A 27,117-nucleotide genomic window follows, 5' to 3' on the forward strand; every position below is an offset into this window, starting at 1 on the left:
TCTTTTCCACTTACCTTATTTGACCAATCCATACAACCAGTGCCCACTTTTCGTTATGTCTAATATATGTAAGAGTTTTGTTTCTTTGTTGTTTTTTTAAAAACCTTGAGACAATTGCGTTCATTTAGGAGCTACTTTAATCCAGACTCTTTCCATTCCCTTATTTTATCCTACTCACCATGAGGCTCGACTATTGTAATATTGTTTATTTGGGCTCTAATTGAAAAGACTGCAGTCACTTCAGAACTACAATTCGTCTCCTCTGTCATGCTCGAAAATGTGATCACATCTCCCCTTATTTTTACAAATATCATTTGATTTCCAGTTGAAAAATGTATACTCTACAAACTTCTGATGCTCACCTTTAAGGCATTTATTTATTACATTTGTACCCCGCGCTTTCCCACATACAGCAGGCTCAATGCAGCTTACATAGTAAAAGAAAAAGCATTACAAAGAACATGTAAGAGGAATATTATAAATCATCCTACCTATCTTCACTCACTATTCCTTACTCACCCGTCCAGTTATTTCGCTCCCCAGTCCCTGCAGTTCTCAGAAAAATCCACTAGACACCATGCCTTTTTCTTTGCTGCCCCGTCACTCTAGAATTCTTTGTCCCTGGCTATCCATTCTGAACTATCCTTCAAAACCTTTAAAAGTGCAGTAAAAACCTGACTCTTTCAACAAGCTTTTGGCATAAGTTAGTCTTGTTCTGATTTCTGATTGCCTGTCTGCTTGGCCTCTCCCTCCCCTTCCTTTACCCTCCCCTTGTGCTTTAGTTATCTTTCCTGGTGTGAATGCTGTTTTCTTTACTATCATGACTATGTAATTCTCTTCAGCTATGTTTGTGGTGTTGATATTGCTCTATAAACAGCTTGGATCTGCCAGTTAGGCTAGTTGGTATATCAAGTCTAAATAAACCGTAAACAGAAATACCTTGTGTGTTTTATTGAAGTGTATTCAGTTTGTAGTGCAGCTGCAACCTGCATCTTCATTGCTATGTCCAATGACCTCGTTCACGGTTCTTACCATTGAGCCATTTGATTTGGCATCAGCTGGTTTTTGATGTCCGACAAACAGAAGGCTCCCAGGATTCCAACTAATCTAGATGGTGCAGCAGCCACAGTATACCTAGTTGTGCCACCTGTCAAGTGATGCCACCTAGGTGTCTTTGTTATCATCAGAAGCAAAATGAGAATCATTCTAGTTCATTTAAGTCTACTACTACTACTATTTAGCATTTCTATAGCGCTACAAGGCATATGCAGCGCTGCACAAACATAGAAGAAAGACAGTCCCTGCTCAAAGAGCTTACAATCTAATAGACAAAAAATAAATAAAGTAAGCGAATCAAATCAATTAATGTGAACGGGAAGGAAGAGAGGAGGGTAGGTGGAGGCAAGTGGTTACGAGTCAAAAGCAATGTTAAAGAGGTGGGCTTTCAGTCTAATCCAAATGACCCCCTCCCCCCTGCCCCTAAAGGAAGGAGATTTTGAGAAAGAAGGAAAATGAACTCTTTGGAAGGCAGGCTTATGCTCTCTGTCTGAGATAAATTATAACTGGCGTGCTCTGTGCTGCTCAGTGTTTCCAGGTAGTTGTGGAAAAACAAGTGCATTTTGCATCAGTTCAAAAATAAGCCCACTTTTTTTTTTTTTTTACATGCTGTAAAGTTTAATCAGTTAGAGCCTCAATCTTCTTAACATTCATAACCAAGTCATGTGAATTAAACCAGCTGAGACATCTTGAATACAGTCTGAAAACCCTCCCCCCACCTTTTTTACAAAGCCGCACAGCAATACCGACACAACCCATTCAAGTGAATGGGCTGTGTTGGCATTACCGCACCAGCAGCAGATAGCATGGCATTGTAAAAGTGGACCTGAGGCAGCTAACTACTACTACTACTACTTATCATTTCTATAGCGCTACAAGGCATACGCAGCGCTGTACACCATACACAAAAAGACAGTCCCTGCTCAAAGAGCTTACAATCTAGATAAGATAGCTAACAGTGGAGAAACAAGATGGCTTGAAAAAGGGAACATCATATCACCAGCATATATGGAGAAGTCCTGCTCATCTGTTGCCATTACCCCCTAGTGCCCACATCCCCCTGCATCCCGGCCCGGCTTGCTGACAGAGGTGGCGTGGGCAGCAGCTCAAACTTCTTCCAGATATCCTTCCCCAGCGGGGCAGACTTCAGCCCACAGAAGTAGAAATCATCTTTGTCCAGGTAGAAGCAGTGCTGCATGGAGTCGAACTCCATATCTGAGTTTTTATTCACCACTCCTGGCATTTACGTATGCCTGTAGAATTTTTATTCCCAAACGGATGTGTGGGGGTTTTGGTTAGGGTTACCATATGGCTCCAGAAAAAGGAGGACGGATTGAGCCAGGCGGGTTTTACTTCCATTGCGAAAGCAATGGAAATAAAACCCGGCTGGCTCAATTACTTCCATTGAAAGCAATGGAAATAAAACCCGGCTGGCTTAATCCGCCCTCCTTTTTCTGGAGCCATATGGTAACCCTAGTTTTGGTTTTCTCTCTCACTCTTGACAATATTTAAGTCCACAGAAAAGCCCCCCAAGTTCTGAAGCTCCTGTGACTGTCAGCCCGTCCGTGTGCTCCCTGTGCAAGTAGCACACGTCGGTATGATTCTAACTATAACTGAGATAAAATAACAATGAACAATGACACTGTGGCTGCATCAGCTGATAGTTTGTTTTGGAAGTACCAAGATGGTGGCTGCTGGGGGAAATTAGCTTCAACCTTTTGACATCATGCCGTCTACTGTCTTATTAAGCCTCCTTGGCATCAACCCTCTCCTGCTTCTGTGTCTTCCCTTCTCCCCTCATAGTAGTCAGCCTGTATTAAAGTAAGGCCTGAGCCTGCTTGACTGTAAGAGGTGCCATGTCCCCCTCCCTTGTGTTTCCTCATGGGATGAATGTGCCCTCCTGTTTCTAGCCGTCTGTCTCCCTACATCTTCTGTTGATTGTGAGTTTGCTGGGCTCAGCCCAGAAAACAGAGGCTTACATGGCCTATGTCTTGGTTGGACTAGCACTGCATCATTAACTGTGATATTCATGGTAGCTGTGATTCCTGTGTTCCTTGGTTCTTGCATTTCTGCCAAGTTTCCAGCTGGCTGGGATTCCTGGATTCTTGTTCTCCCCTATTCTAGGGCTGTTTCCATTCCAACTGGCCATGTGTTCTTGGATTCTCTTGTCAATGCATTATGCTTTATATTCTATAACTTGTATATTGTACCATTTATATGTTTAACCAGTGTATAATGGGGATAATTAATATTAACAGCCTTGAACATACTGTGGTGTGCACTGCTTATTACTAGGGGACCAAGGTTATGTGGCCACCTGCATCCCAGCAGGTACCCCTCATAGAATGATCTAGTCCTAATAAAGGTGCTGATAATTAGCAAAAAAAGACTGATACAAGGACTTAGTCAAATTTTAGTGTCCACAGTTTTAAGAAGAAAATAAACCTTTGTATTCAAAATTTACTGCCCCCCCCCCCAAGCCAAGCCAGCAGGTAGTCTTAGTTCCTCACATCTCTGTCTGATTCTGAATAACCATGCCAAAGAAAGTTTATTCCTGAGGAAATTCCCAGCAACTGCACAATGCAGAATTTGCTTAGAATTCCCCACAGGCATCAGTATTGGCAGCTCTCAGTCAGTTCCCTTCCCTGTGCCTGCCCTGATTGTGCAGCAAGAGGAGGATGCATATGGGTATAGCTTTGTGGTTTAAACGGGCAGTCAAACTTAGGATGACAGAGGAGGAGAATGTGGTCTAATAGGTAGCTGTTCAGCACTACTGTCTCTTGCTCCATGATCGATACAGCATGTTAGGGTAAGAGGTGGGGATGAAGTTTTTGGGGCAGTCATGAGCAGGGGTGTACTGGTAAATTGTTAACAGGGGGCTCTCTCTCACCAGTAAAGTAAAAGAGAATTCAGGAGGGGCCCAAGCCCACATTTTGGGATCCATTTGTTAAAGTAGCCATGGAGAACCGGCTCCCAAAATTCTTAAAAACTTAACAAACGGCTCTCGAGAGCCTGTGAGAGCCTGCTCCAGCACACCACTGGTCATGAGGGAAGAGCATACTTAGGGGGGGTGTACTGTTTGGGGGGCATTAAACTTGGGTGTATGGGGAATTAGTTGATGGTGGTGACGGAATTGAGGGTAGAGATAGAGCAAGTATTGGGGAGTTTCAAGGAGGTAGGTGTGGCAGTATTTTAATTTATTTATTATGTCGTTTCTATCCTGAATTATCACAAACAGAGTTCAGGTTCAATGTGGCTTACAATCCAGTTAAAGGCAGATAATATCTCTGTCCCTAGAGGGCTCACAATCTTGGTTTTTGTACCTGAGGCAATAGAGGGTTAAGTTACTGCAGTGGGAATCAAACCCAGGATGCTGCACTAACCATTAGGCCTCTCCTCCACTCCATAGCAAACTTGATGGTGTTCCATTGGGGTGGAGGCAAGCCTGAGATGTTGACCGTTAGCTTGAGGGTGTGGCTTGGTAGGGGGGGGATAAAGAAGGTGAGATAGTGTATGTGCCTGGGAAGGAAGAAAGGTGGGGGTTTGTGCTGGTGGGGCAGTGAAAGAGAAGGATGAATGGGGAAGTATGTGCCGGGGGGGGGGGGGGGGGGAGAGGAGTGGTGGGGAGAAGATGTACGTGTGTGGGAGGGAGAGAACTTTGGGACAGAATTAGGGGTCTTACTAGGAGTTAAGGGATAGAGAAAGAGGGTGGACAGTACTTTGGGCAGTGAGTGAGGAGAGAGAACTGCAGTGGGAGTAAGAGAACTGGAGAGAGTAAAGCCTGAGAAGGGAAAAGGTGGGGTGGAGGATTTCAGGCTTGGAGGAGGAGCTGGGGATGGGAGAAATCTGTGCAAAAAATTACAAATAACTGCAGAATTGAAAATTTTATGCACAATATTTATCATTATTGCACAGAATTCTAAATATTTTTGTTCAGAATTCTCCCATGAGTAAAAATTAAAGCAGCATTTAGTCCCTGTGCCTGGAAAACTCCGCAACCTTTCAGGAGCCTCTTAGTGTATTATGAATTATTTCCAGTGGTTCCACAGGGATATCTTTCAGAAGAGGCCCAGGTAAGCTTTATTTGCTGCCTCCTCAAAGGAAAAGCCTTACACCCAATTACTGCCCTCTTGGATGAGAAAAACCCACTTCTGTGCATGCTTGAAGACTTTAACTGCCATAAACCTCAGGTTTGGGGTTATCCGTTACAAAGACTTCAAAATTTGTGGCTTCAAACAATGTTTCAATGGCTCCTGTTTCCAGTGCTTCAGTTCTTAAGATTCCAACCCAGGCTGCAGTGCATGTTACTTTCAAGACTCCAGCTTCTGGTATTTCTGTCCAGGCTTCAGCTACTTCTGCTGCAGTATCTGCTGCTTCCAAGACACTAGTTCTTGTTATTCCAGTCCAGGTTACTCTGCTGCATTGCTCCTTGCTTCTGAGATTTCAGGTCCTGGTATTTCAATTCAGGCTATAGCAATATCCACTTCACTGCATCAGGTTTAGTGTCATAACTATGGGCGGGCCTGGGTGGGCACACAGGCCCATCTAAGACAATTCAGCAGTGGCCACCTTGCTCCCCTCTCTCCCTCACCCGGATCTGGAATTTGCCCCTGCTCGCTCACCCAGGGCCTGGCAACCCCCCACTTCCTAAACCTCCCCCTTCCCGGTATACCTGATCAACTACACAGGTGGGGGCAGCAATGAGCATCCGCTGCATATGCGTGCCCTGCAGGCTTCCTCCTGCCTCTTTCCACTAGAGAGAAACAGGAAGCAACGTCAATGAGGGTGGATCGCAGCAGAGGGAAGTCTGCAGAGCCAGTGCAAGTAGTGGATGCGTGTCACAATCCGCCACCCGTGAAGCAGTGGCGTAGCTACGTGGGGCCTGAGGGGGCCCGGGCCCCCGTAGATTTGGCCCTGGCCCCCTGCCCCACGATACCCTTCAACCCCCCTCCCGCCACCAACTCTCCCCCGCCGTCGCCGCCCGCCCCGTCGCCGCAAATACCACCTTTCTTGAAGAGAGAGTTCCTTCCGCGCTCGAGTAGCGCCTTTCTTCAACGAAGTTCCGGCGATCAGCTGTTTCGACGCCGGCAGCGTCACCAGCGTCGAAACAGCTGATCGCCGGAACTTCGTTGAAGAAAGGCGCTACTCGAGCGCAGAAGGAACTCTCTCTTCAAGAAAGGTATCATTTGCGGCGACGGGGCGGGCGGCGACGGCGGGGGAGAGTTGGTGGCGGGAGGGGGTTTGAAGGGGATCGTGGGCAGGCCGGCAGGGGGGGGGGGGTCCGATGTGGTGGTGGCAGCGGCGGCTCGGGGGGGGGGGCGGCTAAACAGTGCCCCCCCACCTCGGGCTCTGGCCCCCCCTCCTGGCGAGGTCTGGCTACGCCCCTGCCGTGAAGTAGCTGAGGTATATGGGGGATGGGATGGGCAGGTTGCTATGGCATCAAATGCCAGATCTGGGGGTGGAGGAGAGGGAGCAAGAAGTAGGATAAAAGTTGGGGAGGGGGGGGGGGCTAGTTTGGAAAGGCCCACCCAAATTAACTGTGGGCCCATCTAGTTCCTGAGATATAGAACTCCTGGTGGTCCGGTCTGGAGTTCTGCTACTTCTGTTCTCAAGATTTAAATACCCATGACTCCATTCTTGTTTTTGGGGACTCTCATACTGCTAATCCCCATGCCAGAGGCTCCACTTTCCATGGTGGTTCCTTTCTCTACACTAGAGGGCCCAACTTCACAGACTTCAAGCTCGGCAGTTCCTACTTTTGTGCCAGAGAACCTTGCTCCATGGACTCCAGCCCCGGCAGTTCCTGCTGAAGGCTAATGCTTTCTTGTGTTTTTCACTTCCCAGCTCCTCCTTCAGCAACACTCCCATCCCCCTTCAAGACTTACACCTAAGTGCCATGGAGGAGCACTTTCGATATGACGTCTAAATCCAACTTTGGACGTTTTGCTGAAAACGTCCAAAAATCAAGTAGTGAAAATGACCATTTTCAAACTGGAAAAGTCTCATCTTTTTTCTTTGAAAATGACCATTTCCTAGATGATGTTATGCTTAGTACGTCTATCTTTTTGAACCATTAAAAAAAAAAAAAATCCAAAATGCATAAAATGATGCCATTGGGGCATAGGAGCCGCCAACTTTCCTAGTAAACTGGCCACACAGGCCCAGCAGAGCAGTGGGGCACCCTAGGGGGCACTGCAGTGAACTTCACATAAAAGGTCCCAGGTACACATCTCACCGTTACCCCCTTATATTTTATGGTGAACCCTTCAAAACCCATGAAAAACCTACTGTACACAACTGTACACCACTAAAATAGCCCTTATGGCTGCAGGTGTCACCTATATGTGACTACAGTAGGTTTTGGGGAGTTTTTGGAGGGCTTACAATTTCCACCACACGTGTAGTAGAGTGGATTATGGGCCTGGGGCACCTACTCTACACTGCACTCCACCAACCACTAATCTATTCCAGGAACCTGCTTGCTTCTCTAATAGGACTGGCCTTAACATCTGAAGCTTTTATAGAGGTGGGGTGGGAGGGGGTCAGTGACCACTGAAGCAGTAAGGGGGTGTCATTCCTTTATTCCTGGTGGGGTTATCTGGTCATTTAGGGCACTTTTTGTGGCTTATTCGTTAATAAAACAGGTCTAGACTAAAACATGTTTTTGTTTTGTTCCATTATGGCAGAAACTTCCAAGTGTTAGGAATGCCCAGATCCCGCCCTTAACATGCCTCTGGCAGGCCCCCCCCCCCCCCCCTTCTGATTTGAACACACTTCTGATGGACTTCATAGGAAAACATTTAAAAATTGATTTTGAAAATATCAATATGGACGTTTCTGTGAGGAAAAACGTCCAAATGCAGATTCGTGCTACTTTTTGGACATTTTTCTCTTTTGAAGATGAGCCCCAAGGCCTCCCACCTTCGATACATCACAGGTGAAGATGCATACTTTTGCCAGGCATAAGCTAACATAGGCCACAGAGAGGCGGGTATAGCTCTGGATGGACCGTGTGGGTCTTTATCTGCCATCATTTACTGTGTTACTGTGTTCTTTTTTCATTTCAGGTGATGGGGTCTGTGGAACCTTACTAGCCTCACTATTCGCTACTTAGCAACTCTTCCTGTTATTGTTTTCATAATTTAATTGTGCCCATGCACAGAAATATGTGCCTGCAACTTTCCATACATTATTTTATCAGAAATGACATTGATTGCAGTAGTCAATATTTACTATAAGAAAAGTCTAAAAACACTTCACTAGGGTTGCTAGTGCTGTAGCTGCTTCAAGTAAGTGAAAATTTGAACATATGTGTAAAAGTTCTTTTCCATGAGAAGTTAACATTTGATTTATTGATATTCTGTTGTCTCTGTTATGCTAGTCTGGGATGCTGCATGAACAGTGTGCTTTAGCAGACTTTGGGCCCTGTATACTAAGCCCTTGACTTATCTTTCACAGGATAGCAGCCAATGAACCTACATTTATGATCTCCCAATTAAAAATTATTGATCGGAGTCATCGGCAGAAACTTCAGTTGAAGGCACTGGATGTTGTCCTGTTTGGTCCTTTAACACGTTAGTACTTTCCATATTTTTTTGGTGTTACAAGTTTGGCAAATTGAACATAGTTTTGTATTACAAATGAGAGAGTCACTTACTTGCTGGACAGTTGAAGTCAGCAGCTGCATTGTAATTGGAAGCTATTCACAGATTTGAGTGCCAGAAATTTAACTTTTCCCTACATGGAAATAAAGGTCAATTAAAAAAAAAAATAATAATTCAACACATTTCTTGACTAGTGGATTTACACTCCCTTTGCCATTAAGAATGTCAGATTTGAAATAAGAGGGCTCCTTATTAAATTCTTTAGGGTGTTCCTTCTTGCTTTGCATCATGTATTTAATTTAGTTATTGGAATTTATTAGCCACCTTTGTGAATTTACTTAAGATGATGTACAGCAGGTGTTAGTTTGATATAAGCCTTACAATTTTGTCAACAGCATAACAGTTGTAAAATGACCACATATAAGCATAAATACAACTTGAAGGTATATTGAATCCTAGTAATAGTAATAGTTCGATTCCCACTTCAGGCACAGGCAGCTCCTTGTGACTCTGGGAAAGTCACTTAACCCTCCATTGCCCCAGGTACAAATAAGTACCTAAGCCGCATTGAGCCTGCCATGAGTGGGAAAGTGCGGGGTACAAATGTAACAAAAAAAATATGGTACAGTAATAGAAATTTAAACATTTAGGAGACCTGTAGAACAATCATATAACAGAATATGATGAATGTCGGCAGAATACAAAAGATATCAAAATAGGCAGCATGGATGAATATTTGTGTAATGGATATGATACTCGCGATGTCAGCACAATACAAATGAAACATCTTACTAAGTAGCCGAGGGGACATGTGCAGTTGAGATACATAGACAGGACTAAATGGTTGTTTCAAAGTCATTGGGATAAATAGATTGGTGCCTGAACTGAAGGCAAATTACTATATATCCACATTTGAATATGAGGAACTGGTCTAAGGTACAGGAAGTTCAGCTAGCTCAGTTGCAAAGTGAATAGACAGTCAGTTGCCATGTGTATTATTGAAATAGAGGTGGTCTTGAGTTTGACATAGCCCTTCCAGGAGTAAGTGGGTATCACATTGTACAATTTCTTTTGATGAGAGGTGCAGATAATGATGCTCCTAGGGAGGACCTTAGAGCCCTCAAAGGTGTGTAGAGCGCTAACATATTCTTTAGGTACTCTAGTCCATTTTGTCTGAGAACCTTGAACATCAAGGATAGTTTTAAATTTGGCCCTGTAAAAGTACTGGTCGCCATTGTAGCCAGAAATGATCTGATGTGGCCACGTCACTTGCATCCCTCTATCAGTTGTGCCACAGCATTCTGAATTAGGTGGAGCTCTAAACAAACTCTTTAGTTTGACCAGTGTACAAGGCATTACAGTAGTCTGTCATGATGTAATCGTGGCATTGACCACTGTGATCACTTATTTTGATATATAAAGAGAGATTTTGTAGTTGCCGCTGATGATAGAAACAGTTTTTAAAGGTTGTTTGAATTTGCAGGCTTGCTTAACGTTGATACTACTATATTAAATATTAAAATTTTTTACTGGAAGTATTATGTAGAAATAAAATGAAATGATTGTTTCAAGAGCTTTTTGGTCAAACCTAGAAGATATTTTCTCACAGTTTATTGTATTAGAGCAGGAATTTTCAACTCGGTCCTCAATATAAATCCAGCCAGTCTAGTTTTCATGATATCCACAATAAACATGCATCAGATAAATTTGCATGCACTGCGTCCATTGTATGCAAATCTATCTCAAGCATATTCATTGTGAATATTATTCTGGAACCTGACTGGCTGGGTTGTGGCTTGAGGACTGGGTTGAGAACTCTTGTATTGGTGGATTACCTACCTGTTCACAACAAGGAAAAAAAATCTATTTTTAAAGTTCATTATTTTTATTGAGTTAGTTTACAGAACAATAACATAGAACAAATCAGAGTGTGAATAATACATACGGAAAGAATGTAAAGAGAAAGGGAAAAAAAAGGGGGGGGGGGGTAAAGAATCTAATGCTTCGCAACATGCATCTTTGAAATAAGCCAGAAGCGGAGACCACTTCTCCTTGTATAGGATAAAGCGGGGTGATTTTTTTTAGCAAGAGAAGTTTCATATCTATAAGTTTGAAACATCAGATTCCACCATTCTTGGTGTATGGCTTGGTTCAAAGATTTCCAGTGCATGAAAACAACCTTCAAGGCTAAGGTGAACAAGGTATTTATAAGCTTGCATTCAGCAGGATTTAACATGGATCTGAAACATTGGTCTCTAAGCAACACATATTTTTACAATATGGGACCAGTAAAATGAAACACATCTGTCAAAGTGAGCCATATGTCATTCCAGAATGTCTTAATATATACACACTCAAAAATAAGATGTTTAATAGTACCTTGCTTTGCTTGACAGGACCAACATAAACCGGGAATGCAAGGATTGATTGTGTGTGACCTGAGGGGTGTCCATAGTGATCTATGTGTAAAAAAGTAGAGGGACTTTGTTATGGCAGCAGCTTTGGAGCATTTAAACAGCGAGATCCATATCTGCTTCCAACTTTTATCTGAGAGACTGTTGGATATCTTCTTCCCAACATCTACATAGACCCAGACATACATTGGAAGATTTATTTACAAGGAAAGTATAGACATGCGATGCAACGTGTCTTGTAGATTGGAGGTTTTTAGCTAAATCAATAAGATCAGGGGAGTAATGTAGTTTATCAATTTGCAATTTGCTTTTTTTCAGCATGGAGTTAATTTGCAACCATTGGTAGAATTGAGAATTTAATAAGGAGAATTAAACCTGCGTGGTTGAGAATGTTTTCCAGGTGTGAGTTTATAAGTCAACAAAGTGACCAAGATTCCATATGCCTATGCATTGCCAGTGGGACCAGGGGACTTGCTTTCTACCAATTGTAAAGTTGGGGTTGTTCCAAATGGATATACATAAAGTAGATGACCAGGGTATATTTAATAACTTATCAAACGAGGACAACAATCTATGAGTAGTGTTGATGACAGGATTAGAGGCAATACGCTTGGGGAGTTGCATACCTATTAAATAATAGTGTTGTAAAGGATCAATGATGGATTGCTGTAATAGCATCCATCTGGGTAGAAGATCTGCATTAAAGGGGTTAATCCATTCCAGACCCTGACGAATAATAAACGCTTTTTGATAGGAGAGGAGATCAGCGAATCTTACTAAATGGTGTGAGTTCCCCCAGAAGAAGCATAGCGAAACAGGCACTGTCGGGGCTTCCACACACGCTAGTCTGAATGATGGAGTTCATATGCTCCTTAAGCTAAGTGTCTTTTGCTATATATTTATATTTATATATATTTGCACATGATGGTGTGGCAATATAAGTTATACTATTGGAATTACAACATTAGGGTGGAGGTGGTTTTAGTCGATGATTAAACCCATGCATGTCGATAGAGTCACCAGGGGAGTGATATGAATATCCGTGCAAAAAGATATGAGGCTCCACCTTGTTGTTAACTGCAAGTATTCTTAGTGATTTTCTCCTTAATTTACACATTTTTTAGTAGCCTACATTTATAATAGGAGTAAGTCAAGCCATATAGTTTTTTGTTTTTGTCTATTTCTAGGATAAGCAGCATAAAATGTATTGTACTGTTTTGGGATCTTGCCAGGTACTTGTAACCTGGATTGGCTACTGTTGGAAACAGGATGCTGGGCTTGATGGACCTTCGGTCTGTTCCAGTATGGCATCTGGTGAATAATGAAGAACATTTTATGACCATAAATTGTTTAATAAATCATTTAAAACTGGAAAAGCACAGGAGAAAAAGATCAAGTAGTAAGGTCAAAAGAGGAAACAATAGGACTAAATTACAAGTTCAAAATTCGTGGTTGTACAGTATTAATATGTTTAGCAAATATATCTTTAAATCTTTTAAAATGTTTTTTTTTCCCAAATCCAGCTTCATAGAGAAAATTAAGTAAAGATGTTCATAATACGTATATTTCAGTGACTGTCTAATTTTGAGTGAATCCCAAAATTTTAATCATAATGGCATCATTAAGCACGGATCAATTTTAAGGGGCCCATTTACCAAGCTGTGTAGATTTAGAACACCCTTACACAAGTCTTTCGCATATGTTAAGGCCATTTTTACTGCTGCAGTAAGATGACTAATGTTCCTGTTTTTTCTGTTAATGTCACGTGTTAATTTTGCTATTAGCGCATTACAATTAAATAAAGGTTAGCGTATGAGCATTTACGACCGCCTATTTTGTAGCAGTAAGGGCTTACCCACTAATCCTGTGCTAATCAGCATATGGTAAGGGAACTTCAAAAGTGGAAGACTGTGATCCACTATGTGTAGAGGAGCAAAACAAAGGAGTAGTGTGACCAGCAGGAGACCTTCAGGAACAACAGGATGATGGAGTAACGGAAAAAACCTTTATTGATAGTGCCAGTCACAGCACTGTGTTTCGGCCAAAGGCCTGCTTCAGGGACCTTTGTGTTGGAAATATATCAACTGTGAATAAATGAAAATGGTTCTGTAAAACACTGGTGTCTTGAAAAAGACGCTCAGTATTTGACAAGGATAACTGGAGTGCAGTCACTAAGGAAATCACTGTAGCAACATTTAATTTTTGAAAGGGTAACTATGGTAAAATGAGGAAACTGGTTAAAAAAACTGAAAGGTTCAGCTGCAAAGCTTAGAACTTCAAATCAGATATGGATGATGTTTAAATATACCATTTTGGAAGCCCGCACCAAATGTATTCCACGTATTAATAAAGGTGGAAAGAAGAACAAACGATAGTCAGTAAAGTTAAAGAGAAAAGTGAAAAGAGGCTATTAGAGCCAAAAGAACATTTTTCAGAAAATTGAAAAAAAGATCTGAATGAAGAAACATGAAGGAACATCAGTACTGGCAAGTTAGATTCAAAGCATTGATAAAGAAGGCCAAAAGAGAATATGAGGAGAAACTTGCCTGAGAGGCAAAACTCATAGTTCTAACTTCTTCTGATATATCAGAAGCAGAGAGCCTGTGAGGGAATCCATGAGACCGTTAGATCATCCAGGTGTAAAAGGGGGGCACGCAGGGAAGACAGGGCCATAGCAGTTAGGTTGAATGAATTTTTTTCCTTGTTATTTACAGAAGATTATTTATTTAGATTTTGCTCACACCTTTTTCAATAGTAGCTCAAGGTGAGTTACATTCAGGTACACTAGACATTTCTTTGTCCCAGGAGGGCTCACAATCTAAGTTTGTACCTGAGGCAATGGAGGGTTAAGTGACTTGCCCAAGATCACAAGGAGCAGCAGTGGGATTTGAACCGGCCACCTCTGGATTGCAAGACCAGTACTCTAACCACTAGGCCACTCCTCCACTGTCAAGCCTCTTAAGACTTGTTAACTGTGAAGTCTCAATATCTTGAAGTATAACCTTGGCACACCAGCACACACCTGAAGTCTCTTTATTTTCTGAAGTTTCCTTTATTGAATAAACACAGATAATTTACTCACAGTCAGATGTTCAGAAGTGTTGCCCTAGGGCACAGAGACTCCGTAATTCAGAGAGCTGTATCAGTGGTTGGAGGTAGAAATCTGAAGAGAGGCAGCTTTATTGCAGAGGTGAGAAAATAGTTGAACAGGTAAAAGTAGCTCCACTATAAAAGATCTACCTGCACCAGAGATGATTTTCAAGGATGATGATGCAAAGCAAGAACACTATATCTGCAGTAAATCACATTTCAAGGAAAACTTTTCATTTGCCAATCTGACTATATTTTGCTTCTAAAGGATTTTTTTTTTATAATAAAATAGGAAAAAAAAAAAAAGAAAGAAACCCTCACCCTTCTGTGTATGGCAAAAAAACAAACATGTTTTGCTTTGAATAATTGTCACTTTTTTTAATTTAAATTAGACCAAACTTAATGGAGAGTAGTTAGGTTCAAGTCTGGAACCTGTCTGCAGCTCCTTAGCCTTGTAGGGGTTTTAGAAGTCTGTGGCTGCAACATACGAAGACAAAGATATCATTGATGCCTAGTCACTGTGTTAAACTCCAGAGGGGCCTTCTCTTTGTGTGCCACTTGTTAATAGACAGATGTGTTAAAAAAATAAAGTGAAAAATGGCCCATATAGTTACAGATAAAGGCCCATGAAGCCTCAACTTTGTTAAATAGAATAGGTAGAATTAGGACCCATTCCAAGTGGGCTAGAAATTTTGAATAAGGAAACTTTCCACTAGAAAAAGAAATTACACTATGATTAATATGTGTGTTTGAAAAGTATCTGGGATGCTTCTGTCGTGTAGGTTTTGTCATTAATATTATATGTACATTAATTTGATATATAAATGTTTTCACAGGCCCACCTCACAACTGGCTTAAGGATTTTATACTTACGGTTTCCATAGTGATTGGTGTTGGAGGCTGCTGGTTTGCATATACCCAGAGCAAGACTTCAAAGGAGCATATCACTCAAATGATGAGAGACTTGGAAAGCCTCCAAAAAGCAGAACAGAGTCTTCTTGAACTCCAGGAAAGGTAGGATGGTTTAAAAAAGTATAGGACAATGGGTCCCAAACATTTCTTGTGACCCTACAGACACTAGGGTTTTCAAGATAATTACAGTGGCTATGATTTAAAAGGTATCCACTGGATATCCAGCTTGTGCAGCTGTGTCTCACAGATATTCCTTGTAGATAATTTTGAAAATCTAACTGGCTGTGTGTTAGTCATATGGATTTGGAAGCCACTGGTACCACGGTTTCAAAAGCTTTTCTGTAATTTATTTTACTGTTACATGTTGGATAGATAATCAGAATGGGTGCATTATATTCAGAATTTATAGGTAACTTTTGTTCAGTTTGTATCATAAAGCAAAAGTATGGACACACCTACAAGTTTTTGCTTTCTTCACCCTGTCTTTGCACCTAAAGGAAAACCTCCACAGTCCACAAAAAATATGCCTTTTTTTAATTCACAGAATTGATTTTGAATATTGTCTTCTAAATTCACAGAACTATGACAGTAAATTTTAACATATTTAGTGGAAATTCTGCTTTTTGTACAGGCTTTCATAGTCAGAGATGGAAATCTAAGTTGTCATAATCAAAAGTCCAGTCTGTGGTACCAAATCTATATATATAAAACTCACCCTCAACATTCTGAAGACAGTGACGTCAGTGAAGCCAAGCCCTGACTTCCTTCAAAAAGGTTTGAAGGTTCGTGGTGGTGAAGCCACCAAAATCGCTCCGGGCCCCGCCCTTGAGGGCGGAGCTATGGCAGAACAACGAAGGAGTTGGCAGGGAGAGAGGCGAGGGAAGGGGTGGGGAAAGTGCTACGGGCCCCGCCCTCGAGGGCGGAGCAATGGCAGAACAACCAAGGGGTTGCAGGGAGGGAGGCGGGGGGTGGGGTGGGAAATTGCTACGGGCCCGCCCTCGCGTCAAACGTCATGACGTTGAGGGCGGAGCAATGCCACAACAACGAACCGGTTGGGGAGGGGGGGGGGTGTTGCCGACGATAACCTTGCTAGCGCCCATTTCATTTGCTCAGAAACGGGCCTCTTTTACTAGTATTATATAAAACCTCCAAAAACAAAACGATCTCTAAATATATTTTTTAAATATATATTTAAATATATTGAGAGGACATCCAAAACAAAAGTTTTTATAAGGACACAGGACCTCTTATACCAATTTAAGTCCAGGCCGACAATGTATATGCACATCATTTGTCCTCCAACATCTTTAGTGGTTTGGGCAACCATGTGCTTATAAACTAATATGTATTTTAAACCCTTTGTAAAGGAAATTGTAAACATAACCAAACACTTATCTGGCAGCACTGAGTAGAATTCAAACCATGTCATCTAGCACCCACATATTGTGTTCATAAAGTGGTGACCACATAAATTTGAAAAATTGGCATTTTGCATGAAAGAACTCCTTCGTCCAAGGGTTAGCAATATTTAGATATTGCTCTCCCTCTGAAAAAGAAAAGAAGGAAAGGTGTTTTCACTGCCTATCTGTAAGTGTGATGGTGCCTATGGATTAGAATGGCCACTTCCCACTGTTTGCCATTCTCCCTCCCACCCCACCCTGCCTTCGACAATTCTCCCTCTCCTCAACCCATGCAGTATCTCTTCCTTCTACCTCCATGTCCAACATTTCTCCCTGTCTTTCCCCTCTCCCCACCGTGCTGCATCTTTCCGTCCCACCCCACCCTGCCTCTGACAATTCTCCCTTTTTCCCAAACCATGCAGTATCTCTATCTCCCACCCTACCCCATCACATCCTTACCTCTGACAATTCTCCCTTTCCCTCAACCCATGCAGTATCTCTACCTCTCACCCCACCCCACATCTAGCAATTCTCCCTCTCTTCCCCCACACCTCATGTAGCATCTCTTCCTCCTCTTTCTCTCCATATCCAACAATTAATCCTCTCTTCTCTCCTCTTCCACAAATGTAGCACTTCTTTCCTCCCCTCCACTCCTGTGCATTTCTTGCAAGTCTGAATGTCCTCCCCCCCCCCCCCCCCCCCCCCAGGGTACTTCACAAATGTTTCTGATCAAAGGGTTGCCGGCAGCTAACCCGGAAGCTTCCCCTCTGCCGGGTACTTCCCCCACTCGATGCAGATTCCTGCTTTTGCCTTGACCAGAAATGTTCGTGAAAAGAAAGGAAGGAAATACAGGAGCCTCCGGAGCTGTGGAACCCAGCCTTCTCCCTCCATTGGCCCATGTTGGCAGTGCCTCCCAAGGGTGCAGAGTTCCTGGAAGGGCCTGAGACCAAAGTGGATGTGCCCAGGCTCATCCGGGCCCACCCATGGCTACACCCCTAGTTGATATCAGAGCACTTAAAATTTCACGCATCCATTTATACCATGAGAAATGTAGCATAAATGCCGGTGCATAGATTTACAATGAATAATTAGTGTCCCAAACATTTATATCACACGCAGGGTTTAGCAACAAACCATTTGGTACATGGGGAAAATCAGATTAACTGCTTCTCACAACCATATGAACAATGTTGTTCTCTCGCACAGGCGAAATGGTGTGGAGCAAATCCTCATATATTCCCCTTGTTTCTTTATCCCTAATCTTATACTTTTTAATTATCAAAAGCTGTGCAAATACGCGTGAAACATTATATGTATTCTTTCCAGACATTCACTTATCTGTAAGGCAGCAATTTAACAGTAACAGGGAACCATTTCGCCTGTGCGAGAGAACAACATTGTTCATATGGTTGTGAGAAGCAGTTAATCTGATTTTCCCCATGTACCAAATGGTTTGTTGCTAAACCCTGCGTGTGATATAAATGTTTGGGACACTAATTATTCATTGTGATTACGAGTCCCCACAGTGTGCTATTTGGGTGATACTTTATTCAAGAGGTGCATAGATTTAGGCACACAGAGGGATATTCTATAATAGTGTGCTTAAATTTTGGAACACCCACGAAACGCCCATTTCTCTGCCCATAACTACACTCCTTTTTGGCTGCGCGCATTAGAATTTAGGTGTAGTGCGTTACAGAATATGTTTAGCGAGTTGTATGCGTAAATTCTAATTATTGACAGTGCTCATTGCTCCTTAAGACGTGTTATCAATACTGATTAGCTTGTGAAACCCCTTCACTTATATGCGTTGTTATAGAATACGCTTGGATTTCGGTGCGGGAACACTAGGCTTGATATATAGAATCCGGGGGTATATGTCCACATTATTTTGAGTGGTAGTGTATGTATTTATTTATTTATTGCATTTGTACCCCACATTTTCCCACCTTTTTGCAGGCTCAATGTGGCTTACAATGTATCATAATTGGTATATAATAGATAGGTAGATGACAATTAGTATTACATAAAGACCATGATTAACATAATAGAAATTTAAACAAGCAGGTATATTCATATTTTCACATTTAAAAGCAGTTTTGTTTTTATTTCTTTTGAATATTGACTTTAAAGGCTTGACAAGGCACAGGAAGAGAACAGGACCGTTGCTGTAGAAAAGCAGAATTTGGAGCGTAAATTGATGGATGAAATCATTGATGCAAAGCGGGAAGCCTCCCGCTTGAAAGAGCTGCGGGAAGGAGCGGAATGTGAACTGAGCCGTCTCAAATATGCAGAGGAAGAACTAGTTCAGGTACAGTATGTGAATACAATTGTATTTGTTTGTGGTGTATTTTGCTGATGGTTTTTCTTCTGTTTTTATGTGGGGGAAGGGTGTTATAATTTTGCATAAAAACTTGACCTTGTAGGTTCTCTTTTTTTTTTTGCATACATTTTTATTGATTTTTTAAAATATAACAAAGCAAGGGCATCTTAATTCAGGGACCCATAAGTAGCACAAGGTTGAAGGCTTAAATATGATAATTTGTATCATGTCATATAAATACAAATAAGTATACTTTAACCATCAAAGCATGATCCAAATGTATCTAATCTCGGTGTAAAAATTTCTCATGTTTGGTCTATATTTTAATAAGTCCCACTGAATATACCACCACATTATATTACCAATAAATCCTACCCTTCCCCCGTTGGATCGCTGAGCATGTAACTTTTAGGTTATGAATCTGCTTACACATTTGGGAGTGGGACAAGGTACAGAGTGCTACTTTCATTTTGTCTCCCTATGTTTCCTTCTCAGAGAGATTTTCTTAGCCAATAAGAGATCACTACCAAATTGCAAACAAAGGAAAATGCAACATTATAAGCAGAGCAGAAATCATAAGAATTTGAACATCAAAAAAGATCATATATATCATAAAACTGTTAAAACCTTTTCTTTTAACATCCAGGTTAACTTTTCCATCTGAGCCACATTCCAGATTTTCTGAAACCATTCATTCCTCAAGTCAGGTCTTTCATTTCCATTTCTTTGCTGTACAGCTTCTAGTGGAAAGCAATAAATGACAAATCAGGGTTGATTTCTCTAAGGTAGCATTTTTCAACCGATGTGCCACAAAGAATGGCCACCTCAAGTGTGCTGCAATGAACAGCTGAGTCACGGTAATCCTGCGGCATATAAGTAGTTCCTGGCAGAGTTCCAACAGGAACTGGGAGCTATGGTAAACCGCAGTAAACTACCTCTTTACTGTGGATTTACTGCTGGGTTCCAGCTGCCTTCCTCCCATTCTGCTGCATGTCTCTCCTCCCTGATGCACCCCCTCCCACTGATTCCACTCTACACAGCCAAATGATGGTCTTGCTGTTCCCTATCCACGCCCCCATTCATGCCATCATCATACAAGGAGGACCAAGATTGGTCTCTTCTGCTGCTACACTGCCCGCTACTGCAAACCACACAGTTAAATAGCATGCCCCCATGGCACGCCATTTTGTGGGTTTTTGAGAGTGGCGAGGTGAGTAGAGTAACAGTGATTAGTCTGGGCGAGCAACTGTTAGTGTAGGGAGGACTAAGCGAGTGTCGAGAGGCGTAGGGAGCGAGGGGCAAGGAAAGACTCGGAACGAGTGGAGCAAAGCAGCAGGAGGATTCAAAGAGCCAACTTTGGAGAATATGGTAAGGCGCCCCCCCCCCTCCCCCAGTCCAATCCCCAGAAATGACTTTCAACTCTCCCTCCATTCGTGGGACTGGCTTGCCTTCCCTATCCTGCCATATCTCTCTTCCCTTCTCCACACATTGGAATGCCTCTCTGTCTCAAGTCTCTCCCCTTCTATGTCCTCACCCCCCCCCACCACCACCATTAACAGTTTCTTCATGTGTTTGCCTGGTGCCCACCTGTCCCCCTTCTCCACACACTGGAATGCCTCTCAGTCTCAAGTCTCTGCCCTTTCATGCCCCCCCCCCCAACACCATTAACAGTTCCTTCATCTGCTCTTCCGTCCTATGTTTGTCTGGTGCCTACCGAATTGCCTTCCCTCTCCAGCCATATCTCAGTCCCCCTTCTCCACACACTGGAATGCCTCTCAGTCTCAAATCTCTCCCCTTCCATGCCCCCCACCATTAACAGTTTTTTCATCTTCTCTCCTGTCCTGTGTTTGCTTGGTGCCTACTGAATTGCCTTCCCTCTCCATCCCTCTCTCTGTTACCTTCTCCACACCCGAATGCCAGACTGTCTCTCAAGTCTCTCCCCCTCTGCACTCCTCCCTCCTTCCATGTTGTTAACAGCACCTTCTGGCTCCCTCCCTGTCTGTGCCTTACTGAATTGCCTTCCTTCTCCAGCCATCTCTCTGTCCCTTTCTCCAAATGAATGCCAGACTGTCTCTCTCAAGTCTCTGCCTACCCCTGCCATTTGAAGCACAATTTTCTACTCTCCCTCCCTGTCTTTTGCCTCGTGCCTTACTGAATACCTCCATGAAGCAAAAGACAGAGATGGCTGGAGAGGGAAGGCAGCAGCATGCAAAGATATTTTCTTTTCATGAGTCTGACCTAAAAATGCCAACGTTATAGCAACTTCTTAAAAAAAAAAAAATTTTCTGTAACTCCCCTTTTCTGCCAGGGGAAAGGTAGGAGAAAATAGATTTTTTTTTCTATAGCCAATTCCTTTGAGGTACACTGTAAACCTCAAGGAATTGGCTATATTTTTATATAGTCAGTTTTCCCCTGAGCATCCATCTTATCCATTTCCAGGAAGCGGCATAGGGCCAAGAGAGACTTTTTGGCTTGTCCTGGTTTGAAATTTGTTTCTATGCAGTCCTGATTCTACTTGTTCAAAATCAGTGCTGCAGGTTCCATAATGCATGAGTATAAGTTTGTTTGAAATGCGGGAGTGGCTTCAAATCTCCCTCTCTGTCTAATAATGTTTTGCTTCAGTGTGTTTCTTCGATCTCAAGAGAGATTTGGGGGGTTGGACTATGGCGGCAGGGGGCTTATTTAAGTTGCTCGTTGCAGCTGGATCATTTATGTTCCTGTGGCTATGCTGGCACGGTCATGCTCTTTCTGGCACCTTTGGACGTAGGGCAGAGAGGGATGTTTATGAAGGGGGAGGCCGGGGTTGTTGATCCTTGATCTGTAATTAACAGTTGTTACATATTGTTTCTTTTGATACTAAAAAGATTTAAATATAAACTCATAACTGTTTGAGGCTTGTTTAAATGGGGACAAAGTTTGTTAGTTAAATGATATATATAAGTGTGCCATGTGGTGGAAAAGGTTGAAAATCCGTGCTCTAAGGAGTTTCCATCTAGCTACCAATCCTAGAAGTAAAGATTAAGGATTCTATTCACTTCAGTAATAATTTTAATGTTTTCCTGAACTATTATGCAATATAGCTGGATATGTGAGTACTCTGTAGATTTATAAGATTCCCTATAGAATCACATTCACTCTTGCACTTAACCCAAGGTCTTAGAAACCCATTTATTAATTTACTGGAGGGTTATATACATTCCAAATAGAATCTTCAGTTGCATGTGAACAAGCAAAAGAGATGCTATGCCTGTATTCCCAGATGTCCAGAAATTCACTACATCATGTGGTCCTACCAATTTTCTTCATAAAGAGATTCAGCCAAGGGCAGCGTACAACAATGGGAAATTAAAATGCTAACAAATATATAAATGAATAAACTAAAGTGCAAAAAGGGATGAAAAGACCTCAGAAAATGTCTGTGGAAATAAATCAGTTTTTATTGCTGTCTTCAACAGACTTACTATCAACCATTGGCCAAAAACCTCCCAAAACTTTGGTGCAAAATCATCCATATAACATTTTTCAAATAATCTTCCATTCCTCTCAATTTCTTTCAGAAACATTTGTCTTTATGATGCTCCATAAATACTATGTTCATAAGCACTACTTATCTTAACAGATCACGATGGGGCTTCCGTTTCACTGAAAAGCTTTGTCAGGGAAATTTGAGTGCTCAGTGCCACATCTACAAAAGAAAAAATAATGTGAAAAAACGATGTACTGCAACCTCGTATGGTCCCCTTAACACAAAATTGATGGATATTCAGGTTGAGCAACCGCAATGAAGCCCTGCACTGAAGGATTGCGGTTGCTCAGTCTGAATATCCATCAATTTTGTGTTAAGGGGACCATACGAGGTTGCATTACATCGTTTTTTCACATTATTTCGTTCTTTATAATACTGCCGCATGTGGTCAGTTATTTCTTGCGACCCCTGACGCAGGCGCTGGGCGCGTCGGGTCCATATAAGTATTGTTTCATCAAAGTATACCATTAAAGACTTGATCATTTTTCTTTGGAGGCCCTAGGTGCTTTTTGTTGTGTCTCCAAGAGAACTACCATATCTCCAGCAAAGAGGGTTAGTGTTAGCAAACCAGCGACTAAGTCTCACCAGAGTTAGATACCATCTGTATAAAATTTTTACATTACTTTCTTTTACATTAGATGTAGTATTTATTATGATTTATTTACCGCCTTTTTTAAAAGAATTCATGCAAGGGGGTGTGCAGTAAGAATAAATCAAACATAAGCAATAGACAATTACAGCAGTAAAAATATTCAAATAGCATAGTATACTACTTACAATGTCAACACAATATGTAATAGAACAATTTAATAGACTATAGCCACATTTAAAATTTTAATAGACAGTAGCCACAGTAGCAAATGTTTGTTCCATCAAGTCCCATTCTTCCAGAGCGTTGGTCTCCCCAAAGTCCACCTCCCATGCTTCATCTCTCATTTGTGCCTATGGGGAGGTCTAGAGACCCCAAGGTCCCTGAGAAAAGCATAGAGTGTACTCACCAAAATGTTGTGGATCTAAAATCCTCACACACACCCTCCAAAAAAGAAAATCCCCCAATTAATCGAGATCTATAATTCTTGTTAGACAAAAAATGGACCAACTGTAAATACTTATAGTGGTGAGACTTTGGGAGACTATAACCTGTGGCCAAAACAGAAAAACAAATCAATTTGTCATCATAAAGCTAACCTCATTTTGACAAACCCTTATGATGCCACTCCCTATGAAGTGAATGCACCAAAACAAGAGGAAACAAAGGATTATGACAAAATAGGAGTATAGTGTGAAAGTTGAAAATCTGGTTGTGGACTCAACCTATCCCATATAGAAAAAGTATGAAAAATAATTGGGAAAAAGACATCAGGAATCAAGTGAGCCCCCTCTGGACAACCACAACAAGTCACCCAAAGGAACAGGACCCACTTGAGATTGCTCAATAGTACCCACGACTGATGAACATGGTTTTGGAACCATTCCACAGCTGCCCAAAGTCATTATGAAGTCATAATGATAACCCTCTTGTCACAGTTTTCTTAAACAGGAGTTGCTCAGTCTTTAGGGGGAATAACATTTTTGCTTTTTACTGTTGGTGTGAACAGACTTCAGCTGAAAACATCAGAAAAGAAAAAGATCTTAATCAAAATATTTTCTCTAATTAGAAAATTTGCATGCTCAAATAATTTAGAAAAAAATGAAATTAGCAGCTCTCTTGTGATCCTCATATCACTGACTAACCCTTTTGCCAGTATTGGAGTTACCTGTGGTATTTCCATGATAACTTTTTCTAACTTGCATTTTCATTTCCAGCATTTCAGGGTATTAGAAATGAAAGGGTGGACTTTCAATATGTCCTAAATCTTTCATCGAGTCAGAGAAAGATGTAAGCCAGCAAAGTACAGAGTTGAACCGGCTGTTTCTTTAAGCTTACCCAGTAGGTTCATATCAGTGGATTTATCCAGCAATGCAATGACTTCAAATATGGTGCCTAGTAATATCATAACAGACTGGGAATATCCATCCCACAGAAATCTTTGGGCAATAAAAGTACCTCTGCTTGAATTTGAGGTTTCCTGCTTTGCCACGCGTACCTAATTATAGTTTTCTTCAGTCCCAGAAGAAAAGCATTGGAGTAAGCTAATAGGTGGATGAGTAAACAAGAACTAAAGCTTGTGGAGAATTATCATCTTAAATACATTTATTCTTGCTAGCCAGGAGTCATAAACATCTTTGAATCTTTTAGTTCTATTCTGACTGCAACATTTTGGCATAGAATGGGAGTTACATGGCATAATTACTGATTTAGTAAAACTGAATATCCTGCTAGCTAACCAACTTCTTTAATAAAATGTGGTAAGAGAATTCTCAAGATCTTTTATATAAATTAGGGTGTTCTCTGAATATAGAGAGATGGTACTACCCGCTTGTCTTGATTCCTTTGATCCTATCCATGGTTCTTATGTAAGTATTGCTCTCGATTCAGTAGCTAAAGCAAATAAAAGTGGCAAGAGCTGAATCCCTGCCAAGTTCCACATCCTATTCGGAAGGGAGAGGAGTCATCTATTATGTTTGTTAAAACCTTGATATAGCGCCTGGGCTATTGTGCAGATCATAGCAGCGTACATAGAACAATAAAATAAATAAAAGAAGAAAGGAACTCCAATTTAAAAACGGAAAGCCAGCTATGGAGGTCATTCTATATAAAGCTTTAACCCAAGTAACAAAAGTATTTCTAAAGCTGAAATGTTCTAAAGCTTGAAAGAGGTATTGCCATTCTACTTTACCAAAAGCTTTTTTGGCATCACGTGTTACCACCATAGAATTATCCCATATTGTATTGGCTGAATAAATAAATTAATTAAGTGCCTGACCTGTAACTGCCCTTAAAACCTATCTGGTCTGGATGAATATTTTGTGTCACGTGTGTTCAATCTGCCTGCTTAAAATCTTGGCAAACATTTTGTAATCTACATTCAAAAGCAATATGGATGCAGTATAAAAAGAGTCTGGCATATGTTATGATGTTATTAAACACTTCAGCTAATGTGGGTGGCGGTTGTTCTTTATTCTTCTATAAAACTCAGCTGGCAGATGATTTAGACCTACACTTTTGGTATTTTTCAGAGAAGATAATTCTGTATACCTCTTCTACTCTGAATGGTTTGTCAGCATACTCTGTGTCTTTTAATTTTGGAATGGGCAGCATCTCTAGCCAGTCTTTTGTGTGTGATCTTGAGGAATGATTAGTTGGAAGGAATACAAAGTTTAATCATAGTCTGTAAAATAACGGGCAGTCTCTTCAAATTCAAAAGCCCCAGGGTATTAAGGATATTAACTTGTTTTTATATCTGTGTATGGTTTACCTGCCATGTTAAATCTTGCTGATTTTTTTTTAGCTCACTCATAAAAGGAAAACTTAATTAAACTCGTATAATATGCTACCCTAGTTGACTCCAAGGCTGCAAATTTTCCATAACTTCAAAATGTTTTAATGCAAATTTTTGAACAAACACATCTCGTACATAAAAACTAGATGCTGCAGCGCAGTGTTTCCTTCTGAGCATACAACAATTTTATTAAAATTAGCCTTCTCCAAAATAAAACCAAACAAGTAAGAACCCCTACCTTCCTAACCCACACATTTTACAATATCAAGAGATTAGAACATCATCTACTTTTTTAATGCGTCTCTGATGTTATAATTCCCAAACATACCCTGTTAGTGTACCAGTTTTTTGAAACATAGGGTTTTTCTGCAGCTTAAATTTCCCCAAACATTTCTTTTGAGTATTTTGTTGTTTTTTATTGATAGGTGCGCATGGCATTAAAGAAGGCAGAGAAGGAATTTGAGCTGAGAAGTAATTGGTCTGTTCCTGATGCTCTGCAGAAATGGCTTCAGTTGACTCATGAAGTTGAAGTGCAATACTACAATATTAAAAAACAGAATGCAGAATTGCAGTTAGCAATCGCAAAAGATGAGGTAAAACTGTTAATAAATTGTGTTAGTAATTCAGAAGACTGACAGTTTCACAAAGATTGAATATCAGCTAAAATTTAATGTGGTTCTTTGGCTAGTAAAGTTAAGTTAGTGGTCCACACACACACACACAAAAAAAAAACCCACCTTAACTTATCCCCCCCCCCCCCCCCCCCCCACCCCCCCCCCCCCCCCCCCCCCCCCCCCCCCCGGTTTACTAAGCTGCACTAGAGGCTTCCCTGCACTAATGCCGACCCAGCCCATTCACTTTGAATGGGTTATGTCTGCATTACCACATGGCTTAGTAAACAGGGGTGTTAGTTTGCAGCTGAGAGCCTCCGTCCACCCCGCTTTCTTTGCCCCCAGCATAGGTGTTCAGTATTTATACTAGAAATCTGAAGCAGATTACAGCACTGTAAACACAGCTGTCTATAGCTTGAGGACTGCTGTTCTTTTACAGCTGAAATATTAGTTGTTGGATCAGTAGTGAACAGGTATTTTCCAGTGCAGAAATGTACATGCATTTGCACTAGGCCGGCCAATAAGAATTTTGGAGTCCTACTTGTATTCTAAACAACTGTATTTTTGATGAGACATTCTATAACTTGTCCATAAAGATTTTTACCTGTTCAGATATAATATCTGATTTTCTATTTATGCATTTTGACTTGTAAAAAAGTTTTGATTAAAAAAAAATCACTAATAACATCCTCTCTCTTGAAGAAGAATTTTCTAAGTGTTTAAAGTGAATAATGAGGTTCAAAAACAGCTTTGTGCAGTGTTCCTTGTGTTGCAAATATGCCTTGCTATTTTATGAAG

The 27,117-nt window shown here is 41.3% G+C and overlaps 1 protein-coding gene across 1 annotated transcript in view; it reads left to right on the forward strand.

The window, feature by feature from the left end:
• Window positions 1-27,117, forward strand: part of STIM2 (stromal interaction molecule 2) — a 214,865-nt gene that overhangs the window by 167,279 nt on the left and 20,469 nt on the right. Inside the window, exons 5-8 of the mRNA XM_030191262.1 lie at window positions 8,515-8,630; window positions 15,001-15,178; window positions 18,610-18,787; window positions 26,134-26,301. Of these exons, the coding sequence (XP_030047122.1) occupies window positions 8,515-8,630; window positions 15,001-15,178; window positions 18,610-18,787; window positions 26,134-26,301 (640 nt within the window). The remainder of the gene's footprint in view (window positions 1-8,514; window positions 8,631-15,000; window positions 15,179-18,609; window positions 18,788-26,133; window positions 26,302-27,117) is intronic.

This window comes from Microcaecilia unicolor, chromosome 2, assembly GCF_901765095.1.
Source record: "Microcaecilia unicolor chromosome 2, aMicUni1.1, whole genome shotgun sequence".
NCBI classification, from domain to species: Eukaryota; Metazoa; Chordata; class Amphibia; order Gymnophiona; family Siphonopidae; genus Microcaecilia; species Microcaecilia unicolor.